Source organism: Humulus lupulus, chromosome 7 (genome assembly GCF_963169125.1).
Source record: "Humulus lupulus chromosome 7, drHumLupu1.1, whole genome shotgun sequence".
Lineage (NCBI taxonomy): Eukaryota > Viridiplantae > Streptophyta > Magnoliopsida > Rosales > Cannabaceae > Humulus > Humulus lupulus.
Window position 1 is genome coordinate 37,960,223 of NC_084799.1, and position 1,088 is coordinate 37,961,310.

Genomic DNA, 1,088 nt, shown 5'->3' on the forward strand with positions numbered 1-1,088 from the left:
AAAGCCTGTAATCGTAATTGTCGCTATGCATGTGAAAGTTACTTCTTTTAATCGTAAGTAACACTACAAAAAACAAGGCCTATACCGAGAACAAATGTCCTCGGTATAAGCCCAAAAGTCCTCGGTATAACCTCTACCGAGACAATGTCATCGGTAGAAAGTTATCGGTACATCCGCGTCGGTAAAACAAAACTTCTACCGACGACATTAAAAATGTTCTCGGTATAGGTTTTACCGAGGACAATGTCCTCGGTAGAAAGTGACAAATGTCATCGGTACAACCAACCCCAATTTGTCATCGTACTGGTATATACCGACATCCTGCTGGTATATACTGAGGACAATGTCCTCGGTATAGACTTTTCCAGAATTTTTTTTTATATTTGTAATATTTATTTATTTATTTAATTTGAATTAAATATAAAAAAAATAGAATAAAATTAAAACACTTATATTAAACATATAAATAAAAACATAAGAGTATGTTCACTGAATCAAAATAAAGAGTTGTGTTAAACATGATAATGTAATAGTCAATTGTAATAAAATTCATACAAAAGTCCTATTGAGTCGGTGCTCCAACATCGGGATCATCAGGTGGTGGTGGGGCAGATTGAGATCCCGGGGTGATACAATGAGTCCGGACATGCTCCTCTAACTGCCGAAGACGCTCTCTCATCTCAGACAACTCTTCATCTCTAGTTTGTGAAGGACGAAAATCAAATGGAGTTCGGTCCCTTATGTTAAGGATACGTCCATATCCTTTCTGGTGGCCCTGTCGTTTTCCGAAGACAGTTTGTACCAAAGATATGTCTTCATCTTCAGGCGCACTCGAAACTGGTGTGGAACTCTCAGTATCAGTTGCCTGTGTCTGCTGTGTGTCGCGGTATGCACGCAATTCCTCCTATGATACAATGTATAATGCAATTAAAATTTTGAAACAATTAAAATTTTGAAAAATGTTTAAAAAAACTTAACGTACCCAAGTATTTTTGGCTGTCTCTGTCACCCACCCTGTGCCTGATTTATGGTGAGTATCCATCCAGCTATCCGGGATGGACTCAAGTTGCCCAGTCTCTAAATTGCGC

General features: G+C 38.3%; 1 protein-coding gene across 1 annotated transcript; it reads right to left on the reverse strand.

Moving 5' to 3' along the window:
• Positions 1 to 562: 562 nt before the first annotated feature.
• On the reverse strand, positions 563 to 1,088 carry LOC133791600 (uncharacterized). The gene is made up of 2 exons (XM_062229523.1): positions 983 to 1,088; positions 563 to 904 (listed from the first exon to the last, which is right to left on the reverse strand). Exons 1-2 carry the CDS (start codon positions 1,040 to 1,042, stop codon positions 563 to 565), a joined length of 402 nt encoding a protein of 133 aa, XP_062085507.1. The 5' UTR covers positions 1,043 to 1,088.